At 43.0% G+C, this 17,410-nt stretch overlaps 1 protein-coding gene across 7 annotated transcripts in view; it reads left to right on the forward strand.

Annotated features, from left to right (window-relative positions):
- Nell1 (neural EGFL like 1) overlaps positions 1–17,410 on the forward strand; it is an 864,397-nt gene that overhangs the window by 79,640 nt on the left and 767,347 nt on the right. For all 7 annotated transcript variants that reach the window (NM_031069.2, XM_063275221.1, XM_063275215.1 and 4 more), the window contains 1 exon segment: positions 11,062–11,212. In NM_031069.2, the coding sequence (NP_112331.2) occupies positions 11,062–11,212 (151 nt within the window).

The following is a 17,410-nucleotide window of genomic DNA, read 5'->3' on the forward strand; positions in this document are numbered from 1 at the left end:
GAGAGAGAGAGAGAGAGAGAGAGAGAGAGAGAGAGAGAGAGAGAGAGAGAGAGTTGCTAACTCTTCTGACTTGGTAATTGCACAGTGTAAACATGCATGGAATTATTAGTACATGTTATCCTGTGAGCTGGGCAAGGGAGGACAGTGAGGATGAAGGTGCTATCACTCGGTGGTGGCCAGAGCTCTGTGGCTTTCCTGTTGCTTCATGTTTCCTTATTTTGTGGAAAGGTTCTCTGCCCTCCTTCCTCTTGTAACAGAAGAGGTCTCTTCACTGCCTCTGAACCAGGCTTGTCTGAGGGAACAGGCTAGTTTTGTCAGGAAGAACTCTCATTTCCTCCTTTAGCTAATTAGGAGAGGAAGTCCCTTCCCTTTCCAGGAGCAGTCCCACCCCTTAGCAAGGAGTCCCACCCCTAAACTCAGACCTCAGATTCTGATTCAGCAGATTTGACCTCTCACTCTCTGCCCCTTCCCTGATCTTTCTTTCCTTCATCTCTCTCAGAGGCAACGATGCCTTGCTGACCCCAGAATAACACATTTGTGTAGTCTGAGGTGAAATGTTGCTTTGGTCACTCAAACCATTTCTTCTTGTCTCCCTGACAGTTTGTTAATCAATATGATTTTTGGTCCTTGCATCCTACATTGGAGTCGGACCAATTTCCCAGGGGTAGAAAGTCAGACATTAATCCACTAAAGCAACTGAATTACTTGTGTGTGTGAGACAGTTTCATCAGGACTATCTGCCTGTGGTTTGACACCTTGCTTTACAGACTGTGAACTTTTGAAAGTGTTCTCTGGTTCAATAGCAGGGGCAGCTGGATTCTTGATAGAAAGTTAAGTGATTAAAAGCTCCCTTCCCCCAGTCAAACCCATGCTTTGTGTTTGTGTAGCCTCAAGAGGCGACCTGGGTCATATTTGGAAGCTGGGTGAGGAGACCAGCTGCCTTGTCTTCTCTTAGTCAGATGCAAGCATAGCTCTCAGGGGTCACCATTCTGCCTGTGTGTGTCACAAGTGTCTTCTTGCCCCAGAGTCTCAGTAACTTTACCTCTAAAACACGAGCTATTCACCTTACTAATTGTCCCAGCCTCTAATTTAATGAAAACCCATAAACCGAAACAATAATTAAAATGAGACATCATCTCTGTAGGAGGTTTGAATATTAAAATCACCCTGAACTTCAATGCAGGCAGAGTTTTATTCTTGAAAAACAGCATTCGAAGCAACACGTAAAAAATGATTTATAATGAACAATCATGGATCGGAGAGCTTGGCTATTGAACACGACGTCCCACTGTTTTATATTGACATTGAGAAGATGTAGTGAGGTCAAGGCCAATGCAGTGTTTTAAAAAAGTCTCTTTCATGCCTAAAATTAGGACTCTGCACAGAAGAGGATTAATTATAATTAGGTCAGTCACTGATCCAAACTTTTAATGCAAGCTCAAGGTTGCACCCAATACTCAGGGGAGCTGAGGCTCTTGGAGGAGGCTGACTCTGGCATGTGTGTTGGGGTGAGGGTTGCAGTGATCTGGGGTTAGGGAAGCCATGCACAGGAAGAGCTACTGAATTAGCCAGTACCACATATCTTTGCTGCTTGCTAGAGATGGGTTCTTGGTTAAGTCCCTTACATTCTTTGGGGCAGCCATTTGTTCTCGTTAAAGTGAGTCTCTCCTGGCTACTCAGTGGGTTTTTACAGCTATGGAATGTGTCATGTATACACAGACACCTGGGAAGTTGTCCTGCTCAGAGCAAGTGGGTAACTTTCCAGTTCTCCTTTGCAAGCGTCTCAGGAACTTCCTTAGGGATGGCGCTGTGTATGACCTCATTCTTCCCTTTATTTGTGACAGAGCTCTAAGTGGCAGGATAGCACCATCCTGTCACAGCCACAGCCACTCAAAGATGGAGAAAGGAAGCTGAGCTGTCCCCAGTGTGTGCAGGGCAGAGCTGGGAGCCAGATCCTGGCATGTCTGAGAGGACAGGCAGTGGTCTCCTGAGGTTGGCTTTAAGTGGATCAGAGTCTGACCTCTGCCTACTCCACAAAGGCATCTCCACTCACCTGTGGGTTGATACGAGAGCACTGACCTCATTGTGCTGCTTTGAAGATTACATGAATGCATTTAAAATCCTTGCTAACCAGCACAAAGTGAAAATTGAAAACTGTCTGGCTGCTGGCTGGTTGGACCTAGACTGCAATGTGGCCAGAAAATCCATCGACTCTCCACTTTCTCGTAAGCAGATAAGAATTGGAATAGGCTGTTAAACCTGCCAAAAACCATAGCAAACAATGCCTGTTCATTCACTTGCCTTCTGCTCTCCCACAGGCCCACAGGCCTACTCAGCCATAAACAGTCATTACTTCAGCTCAGGTTACAGAACCATCAAATGCTGGCTGTGGATGTAGTTTGGTATCCATACATCCTATAGGATCTGGGCCTTGAACCTAGGTGTTCAAAACACCATGTGCTTTTCATGGGGAGGCACTGTCTTAAGGGTTAAAATCCACTACTTAATTTAATTGTTGTAGTTGTGCTGTCTCCATCAGAGTACATGCAGTTTACTGACATTTGAGGAGTGAGGAGTCTGAAATATAAAGAGGTTAACTGACCCGAAGCTTATACACCTGATGGATAAACCTGGCATCTCAGCTGGCCTTGTGGCCATAGCAAGTCTGTAATACCTGCTACTCGGGAGGCTAACACACGATAACCACAGTGCAAGGCCAGCCCAGGAAATTTATGAAGAACATGGTATTCAAAAGAAAATGGAAGAAAAGTGCTGTGGAGATGTTTCAGTGATGAACTGTTTAGAATGTGTTCAGCCTTGGATATCAACCAACATACACACACACACACACACACACACACACACGGGGGGGGGCGGGGAGAGAGAGAGAGAGAGAGCACAGACATAGACACACAGAGATACATAGAGATACACACACACACAGAGACCACAGACAGAGATACACAGAGATACACACAGACACAGACACACACACACACACACACACACACACACACACACAGACCACAGAGATACACAGAGATACACACAGACACACACAGACACACACCCCCCACACAGAGAGACCACAGACAGAGATACACAGAGATACACACAGACACACACAGACACACCCCCCCACACACAGAGAGACCACAGACAGAGATACACAGAGATACACAGAGATACACACAGACACACACAGACACACCCCACACACACAGAGAGACCACAGACAGAGATACACAGAGATACACACACACACACACACACAGAGCACAGAGATACACAGAGATACACACAGACACACACAGAGACACACACACAGACACACACACAGACACACACACAGATACACACAGACACACACAGAAACACATACAGACACACACACACACACACACACACACACTCACTCACTCTCTCTCTCTCTCTCTCTTTCTCTCTAGTAGATGATTGGTTTAGCTTCTGAGCTGTTAACTACTATCCTACACAGCCCTGGAAAGGCTTGCACCACTGTATTCAGCCTTACACCCTGTGGAGATACATGTTAATCCACTTGCCTTGGTTCAGAGGAATGCTCAATAAACGTATTTAAATAGAGATCAAGCGAGTGAATGACATAGGTGGACACTGCCTCACCAAGCTCAAGGCTGAAGACACCTTTCTGTCTTTTGAAGAATACAGACAGCAAACCTTGCAGGAGAAGTCCAGTATTTTCCTGTGCATGGAGCTGCATATTCTATGCACTGGGCACATCTGCTTGGCCCTTGGGCTATTGACAGAACAGATTCAAACCATGTCTGAGGGATTTGATGGCAAGCTATTGCTATCTTCCTGATTAATCTTGGAACTATATATGTCATAGGTTCTGGATGTGAAGGCTGAGTGCCCTAGTTTGGTTTACATGTCCATTAAGCCATTTGGAGCTGACTGGTTCTTTAAGGGGAGGAGGGTCTTTATAGAGAGTGACTCTGGGCTGAGCTTCGATGGAACACCTGCCGTCTCCTCTCATGATTAAGAATGCCCCTCAGGACTGTGATGATGGACAGCAGGGGGATGGTTTTTTTCTTTCATAGCATTCTTTCTTGGTGTTCCCTTTTTATTTAATATGCTTTTATATTTCAGAAAACATGTGTCTTTTTTCTTAAAATAACTTCTAGAGAAGATTCAGACACATAGAAAGAAGAAGCAGTTCACCTATCCCTCACAATGGCTAATGTCCATGAAGACCACTTGGCTGCCTGTGTGAATAACTGAGTAGATTCTGTGTACACTTGATTTCTTGTTATGGATATGAGTACGTAGCATGTGCAGTGCTGGGAATTGAACCTAGGGCCTTGCATAGTCCTGCTAAGCATTCTTTTTTTTTCTTTTTTCTTTTTCTTCTTCTTTTCTTTTTTCTCTTTTTCGGAGCTGGGGACTGAACCCAGGGCCTTGCGCTTGCTAGGCAAGCGCTCTACCACTGAGCTAAATCCCCAACCCCCCTGCTAAGCATTCTAACACTAATCAATATCCTCATCTCTTGGGAGGGTCTCACTGTGACTTAACTGAGGCTGGCTTTGAACTTACTGTACAGTCTGAGCTGACCTCAAACTTGTGCAATCCTCCCATCTCTGTCTCCAGGAAGTTCTGGGAGTCAAACCATCCCTCACCACAGCTGGCTCACTTGCTAACTGTTGGACAGTATGGCTAGACATTTCCTTCATTATCTCATCACCTCCTTGTCATCGTGATATTATCACATGTGATTTTCCTTCAGGCACTTATACCATGATGTAATTATCTGTTCCCTGCTCTTAGATAGCTTTTGGTTAAATAACAAAGTTTTAATCATGCTGTAGAGATATTTTATTGGTCTTGCTGCATCTTTTCCTGTCCTGTGAGTCAAATAGGCAGGCACCCATACCTTTCCTCTCTCCTTAGACCTATGCTTCTGAATCACCGTAAGATGTTGGGAATGAGCAGGTTGATTCTGCCGAGTTGCTGGGGCAGTGTGGAGAGGCAGTCTGAAAAGTTACTGTGTTGATTTTTCTTCCTGATATCATCAAATGTGTAAGGAGAGCTCAGCTGCCTCATACATCCTCTCTCATTAGTGAAATTATGGGGGCACCGGGATGTCTTTTGATTGAGTCAAATAGTAATTAGGAGAATTGATTAGTACCATGTGTCATAGGATTCCCTAGGCCCCATCCCCTAATGGAAGGGTTGGGACGCTCATCTAGATTTATTGTTCCTCAGTCAGCTTGCTATGGGAGTGCACTTTATCTCAACAGGTTGGGTTATGTGTGGCGCTGCTCACCCCTGTCTTATGTTTTATTCAGGAGTTGGCAGACCAGATCACTTTTATTAACCAAGCGATTGGATTTCCACCAGATGTGTGCCAGTAGGAGTTGTTGGGTACATATTGGTAGAGGGTTTCTCATGGGATCTACAGTAGAAGGAGCAAGATATTATTTATTAGGTTCATCACATGCAAACGTGATTGCACACACAGAGCTGGTGATTGTGCTAAGTGTAGTGGGGACAGAATTCAGGGACTCAACTGGCCTGGAACAGTCAGAGGGGGATGGTTCTTGAAAAAGCTGCTGCAGATGGGAATAGCAGTGTGAGAGTGCTGTGCCCCGGAGGAAGGGCAGTGGGGCTTACAGTGCTCTAATACAGGGGCACTGGTGGAGTGGGAGATAATGGGTGACAGGTAAGCAGGGTATGAGGTGAATGCCAGGGAGCACAGTGGTCACTGTTGATGACCTCCATGCTGGTTATTCTCCTGTGCCTTGACTCAACGACGCTGGGCAAGCCAGGGTATGTCTTTGTGATTCAACTTCTTTGCCTGCTGCCATTTGCCTCACAAGGGGTCCTTCCTTCCTTCCTTCATTTCCCGGGTGAAAGCAGAATGCTCAGCTGTGGACTGGTGATGGGGACTTGCCTCTCCCCACAGACATAGACATTGAGGCTAGAAGGTAGCCAATAGCAGATGCCACAGGGTTAGGAATGTGTTCTGAATGAGTTGGTTTGGAATTTGTGCAATGGCCTCCTAGCCCAGTGCCCTTCATAACATTATTTCAATTCTGCAAGCCTGGTTTTCTTTTTTTTTAATTATTATTTTTTTTAACATTCCAACCACAGTTTCCCTTCCCCCCTCTTCCCAATTCCTCCCCCCAACCTCTCACCCCATGCACTCCTCCTCCAGTTCTATTCAGAAAAGGGTAGGTCTCCCGTAGATCCATACATATCAGCCAGCCCTGGCACATCGGGCTGCAGTAAGAGTAGGCACAGCTTTCTCCATTAAAGCTCAAGGAGGTGACTCAGTAGGCAGAGGGGGTCCTGAAGGCAGGCTTTGTTTTTGTTTTTGTTTTTGTTTTTTAACATTTTACTATTTTTAAATTTACGAATATGAATGTAGGTCTCTCTCCGTGTGTTTATGTATGTGCCTGCCGTGCTAGAAGAAGGCATCATCTCTCCATCCCCATTCTTCTTGCCGGTGCTCGGCAGTTACATTTTGTTTATTTGGTCTATGATTGAGCATATTTCACAGATTTCTAAGTTGATATCTATGCTTCCTGCTTCTTATCAACTCGATCCACCGTGTGCGTCTTTCTTGTTTCCTTTCATGGATGGAATATTTTCAAAGAACACTGAACATGCATCACCTTGGTAGAGCATGGCAACACAACATTTGCTCCAGGGGCTCGTTAATTCATTTCACTCATTGCTCTTTCAACTCTGGGAAGAAGTCGGCTTCTGTAGAGGCGGTGACATGCCAGTGTTTGAGGAGTCGAGAACTTTATGTATTAATTTGGAACTTGAACAAAGAAGAACAATTATAGAATCTGGGTTCTTCATAGATGGGAAAAATACCCTCTCTTATGTCTAGGGTAGAATAAATTATTTAACAATAATGAGAAGGAGTTCAAGCTGACGCATCATATAACTTGATCTGTTGATCTTCAGTTGATTATGGGTTCAAAGAGGAGAAGTATTATCCAAGCTAACTACCCAGCTAGTTATCTGCCAAACTCAGAGTAAACTCAGTGATGTGTAGCCTGCTCTGGAGGTCAGGCTGTGTGAAGCAGGGTAGCTTGGTGTGTGCTCTTTGTCTGAATTCTGGCAAGTCCTCACTTGAGAGCAATGGGACGGTATGGAGACTGTCTGTGATGTCTCCATGTATTCAAATGGAAATTTCTCACATTTCCCTGGTAGGTAGGTTTTTTTCCTTTAATATGCCAATAATTTATGGAGAAATTTATGAAAGTTAGGATGCAAAATGCTCAACCTTCAAGGCTGATAGAACCAGTTCCGACCATTCGGGAGTGTCTTGTACAGAAGAAGAGGGATTGGCTCCAAACACCATTTTCTACAACCAGCTGTCCATACTGGCATTAGAGAAAGATCGATTTATCTCCTAGTTTTGCATATTTTCTGAGTGCAATATATGTAGCTATTTAAAGTAAAAATATAAAATAAGGAAAATAAGTGGAGCAATCAGTGTATCTAAATTGGATGCCATTATGTCAGGCACAAAGAATGGGGGTCAGACTACGAATAAATAGATAGACTTTCAATCATGGAGCTTGCAGTCTGTCAGGGAGAGAAAGTAAATAACACAAAGGCTGGCTGTTACATAGGAGGTAATGAACTGGTCCCAGTCTGTGTGTAACAATGAGTCATATGGAGGAAATACCCAGAGTGGGAGGAGGAGGGACATTTCTGGAAGAACCCTCAATGGACAGTGGCTCAAAGGTTGCAGTGAGAATTCAAGGAGTGTCCACACATTTACAGAGATCCCTGGAAAGAGTGAAGAGACAAAGATGCAAGGCAAGGGTGTGTTCTTCTAGCAAATGAAGAAGGGTGAATGAGACGAGGTGGAGAGATGCATCAGATGGGTCCATGGGTGGCTTCACTGGCCTTGTGATGGAATAGGATTTGATCTCCTGGGCAATGGGAAGTCACTACAATTTTATCAGGAGACTAACATAATTCAAATGCGCGTTTTCAAAAGAACATTTGGATATTGTGTGCAAGATGGGAAGAAGGCAGCATGGAAATGGGGAAACCAGCTAGGGGTCAACAGAGAATGCCTTGAGGGACTATGGGAATGACTTGAACAGGAGATGTGAGAAGGAAGTTGCGGAGCAGTGGATAAATTCCAGACATGGGAGTCCTATCACCTGCTCTTGGATTGGACACAGAGGCAGAGACGTGGGAAGAACCAAGGACAGTTTCTAGTGTTTGGCTTGAGGTGTCGTGTTTACTAAGACTGAAAAATCAGGTTGTTTGAGGGCTGGGTCCAAGAGTGAGAGCCTTGTAACTATAGGTGTTTGAAACATTGACTAGATGTCCAGATGGCCACAGTAAGTAGGAAATTGAGCATGTGAGCCTGTTGCTTAAAGAATTCTTACAGCTGTGAATTTTAATATGGAGGCTTTCGGCCAGGGGCTGTGTATACTCAAGGGCAAGAGAGAGGAAGAAAGACAAAAGAAAGCAGACAAGTTCATCCCAGGAATCTTTTCCTTTTCCTGGCAATAAATATAGGTGAAGGAGAATTTTGCTTAGCATTAATATAGAAAGAATAAAATTAATAAAATTTGGCCAATACTCTTTAGTTTGGAATATAAATTGCTCCTGCGTTTAGTAAAATTTGAAGCTATCTCAGAAAGTGCCCAGGTAGGATCTTGAAAAAGACATTGAAGCATTTTTCCTTTTGAAGATTGATTTAGTTTTATATTATGCATATACATGTATTGCCTACATGATGTCTGTGCATATGTGAGCACAGTCCCTTTGGAAGCCAGAAGTGGACCTAGGATCCCCTGGAATTGGGGGTACAGATAGTTGCTAGCTGCTATATGGTTGCTTGGAATGAAAGCCAATTATAAGAACAACAAACGCTCTTAAGCACAGAACCATCCTCCCTAGATCCCATAGAAGCATTCTTTAAGTGGCTTTCTCTTGTGTTGGCCTATAGCAAGATCCCAGTATGGCCCTTAATGATAAAACAGTGAAGCCATTTGAGTGGGTTGAAAAGCGAGTGTCAGGCATGTGGGTTTTTGCTAGTGGCCTGCCTCTATGGGACAGACTGCTTGTCTCCTACCATTCACAGCCCCAAATTCTTTAGCTGGAGAGACTGTGTGGTTCTTCCTTAGGAGAAACAGCCAACTGGTTGACTCATAAGCTAAGTTGCGAGAGCTGTGAGAAATCATCTTGTCCATCCCCTCCATGCATATGAAAAGACCGAGCTTTTGGCCATCCGTTGTGTCACTTTCCTTGTTAGAAACCACTATTTAGTTTCTGTAAGACACCAAGATCCTAATACAAGCTTGTAATGTGGCTTACACAGACTCTGAAGTTTCCTTATCTGAACTGGTTCCTCTCACTTGGAGAAATAATCAAATAATTATCACATGGTCAGAAGAGTTGGGCAGGCTACAAGAATATACCACTAAACACACCTTTAAAAATTAGTTCTTTCATTTTCTGAGATTATAACATAATTGCATCATTCCCTTTCTCTTTCCTCCCCCTAAATCTCCCATAGACCCCTCCTTGCTCTCTTTCAAATTCGTGGCCTCTTTTTTTTAAATACTTTTTTAAAATTTAAAATTATTTTTGTTGAGAATTCCTATTTACTGTACTGTGTTTCCTATGTAGTATATTTACACTTCCATCCTTTCTCCCCTTCAACACTTCCCGTGTCACTCCCAGATTCATAACTTCTTTAATTATTGCTGTTACACACATATAGCTACATGCATGTGTATATATAAATATGCATATACACACATATATGTATATATATATATATGTGTGTGTGTGTGTGTGTGTGTGTGTGTGTGTGTGTGTTTATAATCTACTAAGTCCATTTGGTGTTGCTCATTGTACATGTGTTTAGGATTGGCCACTTGGGATTGGCTAACCTATCATTCCTGCCGAACATTGGTTCTCCCTTTCTCAGAGCCACTGAGTGCCTATCCTGTTCCTCTTCATCTATGGGTAGGACCTTGTGAAATTTCCCTCATCCATATTGGCATGTCAAAATGATATTTTCATCATGCTGGTCTTGATTAGGCAACCATATTATTGCGATTTCATGGGTATAACTTCCCTGTCACATCTAGAAAATATTATCTAGTAGCAGGACTCCTGGTCATGAGACTAAAGATTGTAAGAGCCAAACGACTTTTGATCTCCACTTGTCCCCTTCTGCAATGTCATGCCCATGTTTGGTCCTCTGGTGACCAGTACTGGTGCTGGGAGACGATTGTGAAATAATGAACAGTGGGCAAGTACTTAGACAGTTCTGATGAGGATGCCTCTGTCTCAGGGAGCAGATGTTGGAGACAGAGGCTCCTAGGCAGAAGCAGAATGAACAGGGGTCATGCACTTCTAGACCCTGCAGACCTTAATAAATATGGCGTAAGGAAAGTAATCCATCTCAGGCTTACAGAGCTATTCCAGGCACACTTACAGATCACTGATGTGTATTGTATATTGTTTTATTTTTTTAACTAAAGGTCGGCGTTGCTGGGTGTTGTTAGCGCAGGTTCTCTCCTACGTATAAGACAAGGACAGATCTTCTAGATGCATGTTGGGAGAGAGAAGCCAATTCCATGAGGAACACAGAATCTGAAGGCTATTAGTTATTGTTGGGTCCTGCCAGGTCTGAGAGTCTTTGACTCTCAGGACCCCACTTACCTGACAAACTCCAACATTATTTATAGCCACCCTATCGATTTTTTCACAAGGCCAAATTGCTCATTATCCCATCAAAATTTATGTCAGAAAACCACTGTCTGGCCTATTGTGACTTGTCAAAGTGACAAGTGGACCTGGTGACAGAGATAGCATTTCTGGAGTTCTTGTTGAATGAATGTAGCTGTGAGGGGTGATGAACGGTGCCAGAAAATGAAAGCTATTGACAGAAGAAGAGGGAGAAAAAGCAATCTGGGCTCTTAAATGTTTTACTTGTAACTTGACCCCTTTTTCTTTTCCCTCCCATGCTTCTGTTCTCTCCTCTTTACCCACATTTTGCTTCTCCTGTGCCTCTTTCTTGACCCCTAGATGTACAGAGAGAGATCCATTCGGCCCCTCACGTGAGTGAGAAGCTGATCCAGCTATTCCGGAATAAGAGCGAGTTCACCTTTTTGGCTACAGTGCAGCAGAAACCATCCACCTCAGGGGTGATACTGTCCATCCGGGAGCTGGAGCACAGGTAGGAAACACTTTCTTCTTTTGATTAATTAATTGATTTTTTTGGAGAGAGTCTCATTAGAGACCCTTGGCTGGTTTGAAACTTACTATGTAGACTGACTGCTCTTGCTCTTTTGGTGATCGTCTTGCCTCTGCCTTCTGTTCTGGAAATAAAAATGTGTGCCACAATGCCCGGTGAAGACAGCTCTGTGTACTTTCCAGAGTCTGTCCGGAATGAAAGGGCTGTATAAGATGCTTTGGGCTCTAGAGATGGGCATTAGAAGGAAACATGTAGCCGGCCACCTGGGGTCTAGTTTCTACTGAACACATAAATCTTAGGATTTACTTCTCAGTAAGAATTTACTTTGGGCAAAAGGATGCGTAATTATTTTCAGAGGCCATGAGTCTTTCTTTATTGTCTGTCTTCTAATTTTCTTCATTTGTATAAAACCACATCCTACCTAGCATATTTAGGTCATCAAACATGTTAATCAGCTGTATTTAAGAACTTCTTGTAAGCCTCCATTGTGTGTTTCCATGGAAACTGTACTTGACACTGGATGTTAAGTCAACTATCTTCAGATGTTTACTCTGAGGCTCCGAGGAGAAGCTAGTAGGGACCATGGAGAGAAGAACACCACAACGCTTTATGGATGCAGGGTTATTAGAAGCTCATCTTGATAAAGGTAGGCAGGGCCAGTCCTACCTAGGGTTGTACTAGTCAAAGGAGGCATCCGAGAGAATGATGGTTATATAACGGAAAAAGCGAATGCGGTAGATAACTCAGTGTACACTTGCTGTCAGACCTGACAATTTCGGTTTGATCCCCTGACCCACCTGTGTGGTAGATGGAGAGAAACAACTGCTGCAGGCTGTTATCTGACTTCTGTGTGTGTGCTGTGGCGTGCACAAACTCATAAGCTCACACACATAAATAAATGCGTGTTAAAACGTGAGGTACTATTTGATAGTCTGAATGGGAAGGAACGGGCAGCATAGTAAAAAAGAGGTTCCTGGAATTTAAGAAAAGAGATCAAGCTGTTGAGTAAAGGTGGAGGCATAAGAGAATTCCTGGGGGAAGGAATGAGAATTTGTTGCACACAGAGATAGATATAATGCAGAGGTAGGAAGAGCTAGGAAGACCTTGGCTTGATCACTGTGAAAACTGAATGCTGTGTTGGAGACCTCAGATGCAAGCCTCCAGAGATAAGAGTTTTAAGTTTAAGAACATGTTACCCCAAATCGGTTGTCTCCATCAAATCCCCCCTCTCATGGCTCAGAGAAAGGGGCTGGAGGACACAGGCCCTCTGAATCAACAGGATTGATAAAGGTATGAACTCAGAGACTGAGGCAGCATACACATGGCCTGCACGGGTCTGCACCTGATAGGATCCTAGAGCTGAAACACACACACACACACACACACACACACACACACACACACACACACACACACACACACCCTACAAGTCTTTTGCGTACATATGATGGCTTCTAGTTTTGTGTTTTTATGGGATTCCTGTGTGTGAACCAGTGGGTGTTTTTCTTGTGCCTTTTATTGGACTCTTTCTCTTTTTTTGTTTTGTTCTGTTCTGATGTGTTAAGTTTTTTTTTTCTTATCATATTTTATTTTATTACTGTTCTTTAGAAGCCTGTTTTGTTTTCTAGTGAGAGACAGAAGGAGGTGGTGGATGCAGATGAGAGGAGAGGTGGGAGGAGTAGAGGGAAGGGAAACCATATTCAGGATAAAAATGTATTTTCAGTGAAAGGGGTCAGAGTGTACACTCACAGCTGTCATGATGTTCGGTTTCTTTCATAGAGGACTTTATATCTGAGAAAGCTCAAAGTAATACTGACCAGGTAAACGAAATATGTAAAAATGATGGTAGACCCTTCAACCCTCTTGCTCTGTTGAAAATACCTGGGAAGAGACTTGATTGTTCCAGGGACTATGAAAGGTTCTTGTGGAGTGATTAAAACCGAATATTCCAAGGATTTATGAATGCTTCAGGTGTCAAAGCACAGCCAAAGAGAAAGCTAAAGATTAGTTAATGCGAGTCACACGGCTGCACCAAGCACTATGTGACTTCATAATTTTGTCAGGTGCTGGGTTCCTTGACCAGCACTGGAGGCTAAGGGGGGGCAGCATGATGAGAAGATTCCTGAGTGGGGGAACCCAGCAGGGAAGCAAAGAGCAGCCTCAAGGCAGAGGGCTCTCTGTGTGTAGGTTCTTCTTTTCTGGGGGAGGGAAAGGTAGTGGAAAAGCCAACTTGCGTGAAGCTTCTGCGCTTGTAGTAATAGTGGGATCAACAATCTATAGTCAAGGAAATTCATTTCATTCATTTATTTTCAATAATATAGTATTTTCTTAATTCTTTGAGAATTTCATAGAATGTATCGTGACCATATCTAGTTCCTCCTCATAGCCATTTTGCATCCTCATATACACCCCATATGTATTTTTTTAATTAAAAATTATTATTCCCCATTCTTTCCCTCTAATCCCCTCTTGCTACTTCTTAAAATTATGGCTTCTTCTTCCTTTAATCATTATTGTTTCACACACACACACACACACACACACACACACACGCACACACACACACCCCTAAATATGTAACTACAGCCTGCTTAGTTCGTTTATTGTTAATTGTATATGCTTGTATTAGATAACCAGTTAGGGAACACATTTATAGGGAAGGTTATTTCTCCCACTCTTAGCACTTTTAATTCTTTTTTTGAGATTTCTCTGTTTAGAGCCATAGACCATCTTTTTTTTTTTTTTTTTTACTGTTTTTTGAATTCTTATATGATCGGCAATTATATATTTATATATATACATATATAAAAATATATTTAAGAATTTCATTTAATATATTTGATATGTGTTATATGAACATATAAAATAATATATATGTATACATATGATATATGCATGCATATATATATGTATACACACACACACACACACGTCAGACATAGAGCTCATGATTGCTTTGGTTATTTGGAGTCTTTTGTGGTTCTCTCTCTCTATGGATATTAGCATTTTCCTCTATTTCTCCTAAGACTGAGGTTGGGATTGCACTGAATCTATAAATAGCTTTTGGTAGAAAGGTCATTTCTGCTACACTATTAACTCTATCAAGCCACAAGTATGGGATATTTTTCCATTTTCTGATCTCTTTATCTTTTTCCTCAGAGGTTTAAAGTTTTTATTGTAGAGTTCTTTCACCTCCTTGGCTAGGTTTATTCCTCAATATTTTATTTTCTTTGAGGCTACTACCAATGGGAGTGTGTCCATGATCTCTTTCCCAGCGTGTTTGGTTTTTGGTATATGAAAAGCTATTGATTTCTGTAAGTTGATTCTATATCCTGCCATCTTGCGGCAGGCATCCTTGGCCTTTGGCTCTTACTACCTTTCTGTTTTCTCTTCTATGATGTTTCTTGAGCCTTCAGTGTAGGAGTTGTATACATATCAACAGGTACCCCATAGTCAACTGTTCTCTGTATATGACCAATTGTGGTCTTTCTGTAATAGTCTCCATCTGTTGCAAGACGAAGCTTCTTGGGTGCCTACACTCATTAGGCAAAGCTGCTTCCCAAGCTGTATATCTGGAGCTAGGTATGAGGGGACAGTTGGGCTATTTTTATTTTTAACTTTATGTGTATATATGTATCTGAGTGTGGGGTTTGTGTGATGGATTATGGTGCCTGAGGAGACCAGAAGAGTTTATTAGATTCTCTGGAGCTGGAATCACAGGCAGCTGGAAGCACCTGACATGGCTGCCAGGAACTGGACTTGGGTCCATTGCAGCAGCAGCTGACCCCCTCTCTCTAGTTCCGTAAGTTGATCTGTCTGTTTTTTAGTGGTTAAGTTTGTTCTCACCTCAAGAGGTTTGCAGTGTTATCTAGATTTCCTTTGGATGAGTTTTGTGTGTCTGTGAGATGTGGACAATTCCAAGTTCACTATGTGCTGTAGTTTGGATGTCAAACCAAGGCTCAGCTTTCTGAGCATAGAAGGGCTGAGTCCTTTCATGCCCCTCTCTGACTTTATGGGACAGGAATGTGAGGATCTCCATGGCAGCCAGGACAAACAAATGCCTAAGACTGGATAGAAGTCTTCAGTTGCTTGTCAACAAGCATAGAGGGGAGCTTCCCAGCAGGCAAGGAGCATGTGGGCTGGGAGTTTCAGAGTTAGTCTGGTGTGGATTGGTGTCCTAGCCTTGTGACATCATCCACCATTTTGTGTCTTGAGAGCAGCGTTCTTGTCCATAACATGCAGGCAAGAACCTAATTAGTACAGTTCCTCTAGAACCACAAAGGACAGTACAAATTGAGTTGCCATTCCTTAACAGGTAAATCTTTCCTTGTTTATGTCTAGAAACTTTAGCAGCTTGTTTTTCCTTTTGGATTGAGAAAGGACTTAAATAACGTGTATAGCCCCAGAGTTCTTCAATGCTGTCTTTCTTATGTCCATAGCAGACCTCTAAAGAGCTCAGGGTTACTGAGCTGAGAGTTTCATCACCCTTTTCCACAATGGAAAACCCCAGGTATTAACTAAACAAAACGAGTGTGAAGGAATAGCTGAGATGCCCCTTTGGATTTTAAGGTTCCCTTTCCCACATTTGCACAATTGGTGTAAGGAGGGCAAAGCAGGAAGGATCTGCAGAAAAGGCTATAGGGAACGCACAAGACCTGATTTCCACCTTTAAAGAGAGTAAAACACAGCCAAGAGACTCAGCATGTGATAAAACAGAGAATATGTAACACTCAATATTTAGGAATTAACTTCCCTCCCCCCATGAGTCTCCCCCAGAGGATATCTTTGCAAGAAAGAATCTTCTGTTACCTTTCCAGGTTATTTTATTATTTATTAGAATAACAGTGTCCAGTGGGACAATGTCCTGCAGACACTGAACATGGTCATTTTTAAACACAGCAGTTTTAGAGAATTTCACACTTGTATATAATGTATTTTGACCATATTTACCTCCATTCCTCCTCCTAATTCCCCCAGAGCCATCCAGTACCTTTCCACTCCGCCCTGTTTCTTTTTGTACAGCACTGATTCCTGTTTGTGCTGCCCATATGCACGGGGATGTGAGGTCATCCACTGGAGCATGGTCTACCTGCCAGATCCCTCAACCTTAAAGAAAACCGACTTTCCCTCCCAGGGAAGCCATCAACTGTCAATAGGCCATTTGACCAGGTGTGTAATAGCAGGAACATCAGCTTGGGGGCTCCTCTTTATCCAATAGCAAGAGGTCCAGACCTGTCACCTGCAGATCACTGGTGCAGCAGTCAGGACCCATGTTTTTTTCTGAGTTCCCCAACTGTGTCCCTTATGAGGGGTAACTAACTAGGTTGCTGTAATTGGGATATAATGAGCATCATTAGTGGGCATCACTAAATCCTCAGTTTCATTTTCATCCTGTGGCTTTCAGTGTACTCACACAGTTGTGCATTGATTGCACAACATCTCTGGAAAATCCAACCCCCACAACAGTCAGTGGCTGTTCCCAGTCTCTCACGGATCTCTCCTGCCCTAGTCTTAAGCAGGCTCAGGTCTACTTTCAGTGTATGGATTTGCCTATTTGGGTCATTGTATAGAAATAAATCCATATTCCACATTGTTCCTGATTGGGTATATTCACTTAGAACAGTGTTTCCAAAGTTCATTCATGTTTGTATCAGTAATTCATTTTTTAGTGCATTGTTTAAAGTTAATAGCTTTCATTTATCCACTCATCGGGGCATTTGACCCAGATATTCTCAATGCTGCTACTGTGAACATTCTCATACACAATTTATGTTTTCATTGTCTTGGATTCATATCTAGAAGTGGACTTTCTGACTCAGATGGAGACTGTGTTTAAGTTGATGAGAAATTCATACACCGTGGCCGAGAAGCTAAGAGCACGAGCTGCTCCTTTAAAGAACCAGGATTTGATTCCTAACACCCAATGCTGACCTACAACTGTCTGTAACCCCAGTTCCAGGGGTCTGCTGCCCTCTGTTTCCCACCACTGGCTCTGCACATATACATGCATGATGCACGCACTCACGCACGCACACAAGCATTCATATACATAAAATACCTTTCAAAACGGTAGCTTCACCCTTTATATTCCCCCCAGCAGTGTGGGACTATAAAGCATCTTTTCCACATCCTTGTCCAAACCGGTGATTACCCTCCTCTTTGACTGTAGCCATCCAAATG

This window comes from Rattus norvegicus, chromosome 1 (assembly GCF_036323735.1).
Source record: "Rattus norvegicus strain BN/NHsdMcwi chromosome 1, GRCr8, whole genome shotgun sequence".
Taxonomy (NCBI): domain Eukaryota; kingdom Metazoa; phylum Chordata; class Mammalia; order Rodentia; family Muridae; genus Rattus; species Rattus norvegicus.